The sequence below is a fragment of the Triticum dicoccoides genome, unplaced genomic scaffold (assembly GCF_002162155.2).
Source record: "Triticum dicoccoides isolate Atlit2015 ecotype Zavitan unplaced genomic scaffold, WEW_v2.0 scaffold79462, whole genome shotgun sequence".
In the NCBI taxonomy this organism is placed as follows: Eukaryota; Viridiplantae; Streptophyta; class Magnoliopsida; order Poales; family Poaceae; genus Triticum; species Triticum dicoccoides.
Window position 1 is genome coordinate 750 of NW_021300509.1, and position 1580 is coordinate 2329.

The following is a 1580-nucleotide window of genomic DNA, read 5'->3' on the forward strand; positions in this document are numbered from 1 at the left end:
ATTCACAACCATGGAGTAAATTTTCATATATTCTTATTTAATGTTGCATTGCACATACCTATTTTTTCTATAGCAGATAATTAAAAAATTAATAGGACTACCATATATATATATATATATATATATATATATATATATATATGTATATATATATAAGGCAAATAGAGTATATAATTAATATTGGTCTCTGCGTGCGCGCCCTGCCAGTTTCCGCCCGGCAGCCCCGCGCTATAAATATGCAAGGCCCAACGCCATCCAGCACAAGAGGGAGCAATGGCATCCTCCCTTGTTGCCGTCGAGGCTACTCTGCTCCTCTGCATCCTCGTTGCCCATGCCCATGGCTGCTGCGCCAAGAACCACGCGCCTCCTCCTTCCCCGGCCGTCAAGCAACCGCCCTACAGGGCCACTCCTCCTGCGGCCAATTCCAGCTGGCTCGACGCCAAGGCGACATGGTACGGCGCACGCCATGGTGCTGGGCCCGACGACAATGGTGGCGCGTGCGGATTCAAGAACGTCAACTTGCCGCCCTTCTCCGCCATGACCTCCTGCGGCAACGAGCCGCTCTTCAAGGATGGCAAGGGCTGCGGCTCGTGCTACCAGGTACGTCCCGGCCGCCGTACGTTATCACTACTACCTCGGTCCTGGTTTAATTTATTGGTCCCCTTAGTATCTTGTGTCAAACTTTGACCATAGATTGAACTAAAATAATAATAATGCATGTCACCAAACATTATATCGTTGGATTTATATTTTAACATATATTCTGGTGATATTATTTTTGATTACATGCATTAACATTTTCTTAATTAAATCTAAGGTCAAAATTGAGCACAAAATACGAAAGGGACCAATAAACCAGGACGGAGGTTGCACTACACACTGGATGCATACCACTACATTATTGTCACATGCAGCATGCGTGCATGCATGCAGAGATACTCTGCATAGTTTTTTTCTTTGTGGATGTGTATGTGCAGCCTGTAACGTTGTATGATCATGCATGGTGGTCGATCGTGTGCAACGTAAATGCAGATAAGGTGCTTAAAGTCAGATCATCCTGCATGCTCCGGTGTGCCGGAGACGGTGATCATCACGGACATGAACTACTATCCAGTCTCTCCTTACCACTTCGACCTCAGCGGCACAGTCTTTGGAGCCATGGCCAAGGACGGCCGCAACGACGAGCTTCGCAATGCGGGCATCATTGACATGCAGTTCCGAAGGTACCTCACCCACCTACGTGTTCTGCCAGGCACCATCATGACCATCATCTTATCTTACCAAAATGATGTTTTGTGTTTGGGAGACGACACACACACTGACACTGGTGAGTGGTGTGGCTCTGCAGGGTGCCGTGCCAGTACCCGGGGCTGGCGGTGATGTTCCACGTGGAGAAGGGGTCGAACCCGTTCTACATGGCAGTCCTGGTGGAATACGAGAATGGCGACGGCGATGTGAAACTGCTAGAAATCATGGAGTCACGGCCGGACGCTGGCAACGGTGGTGAGATGGCTCCAACTGGGGATTGGGTCCCCATGAAGGAGTCGTGGGGTTCCATCTGGAGGATGGATGCCCGGCAC

At 49.1% G+C, this 1580-nt stretch overlaps 1 protein-coding gene across 1 annotated transcript; it reads left to right on the forward strand.

Moving 5' to 3' along the window:
- Window positions 1-273: 273 nt before the first annotated feature.
- On the forward strand, window positions 274-1577 carry LOC119347909 (expansin-B7-like; the record flags this gene model as incomplete). Its single annotated transcript, XM_037616396.1, has 3 exons — window positions 274-600; window positions 1033-1223; window positions 1349-1577. Coding segments are annotated over exons 1-3 (747 nt in total), but the record flags the coding sequence as incomplete, so codon positions are not given.
- Between the last annotated feature and the right edge of the window lie 3 nt (window positions 1578-1580).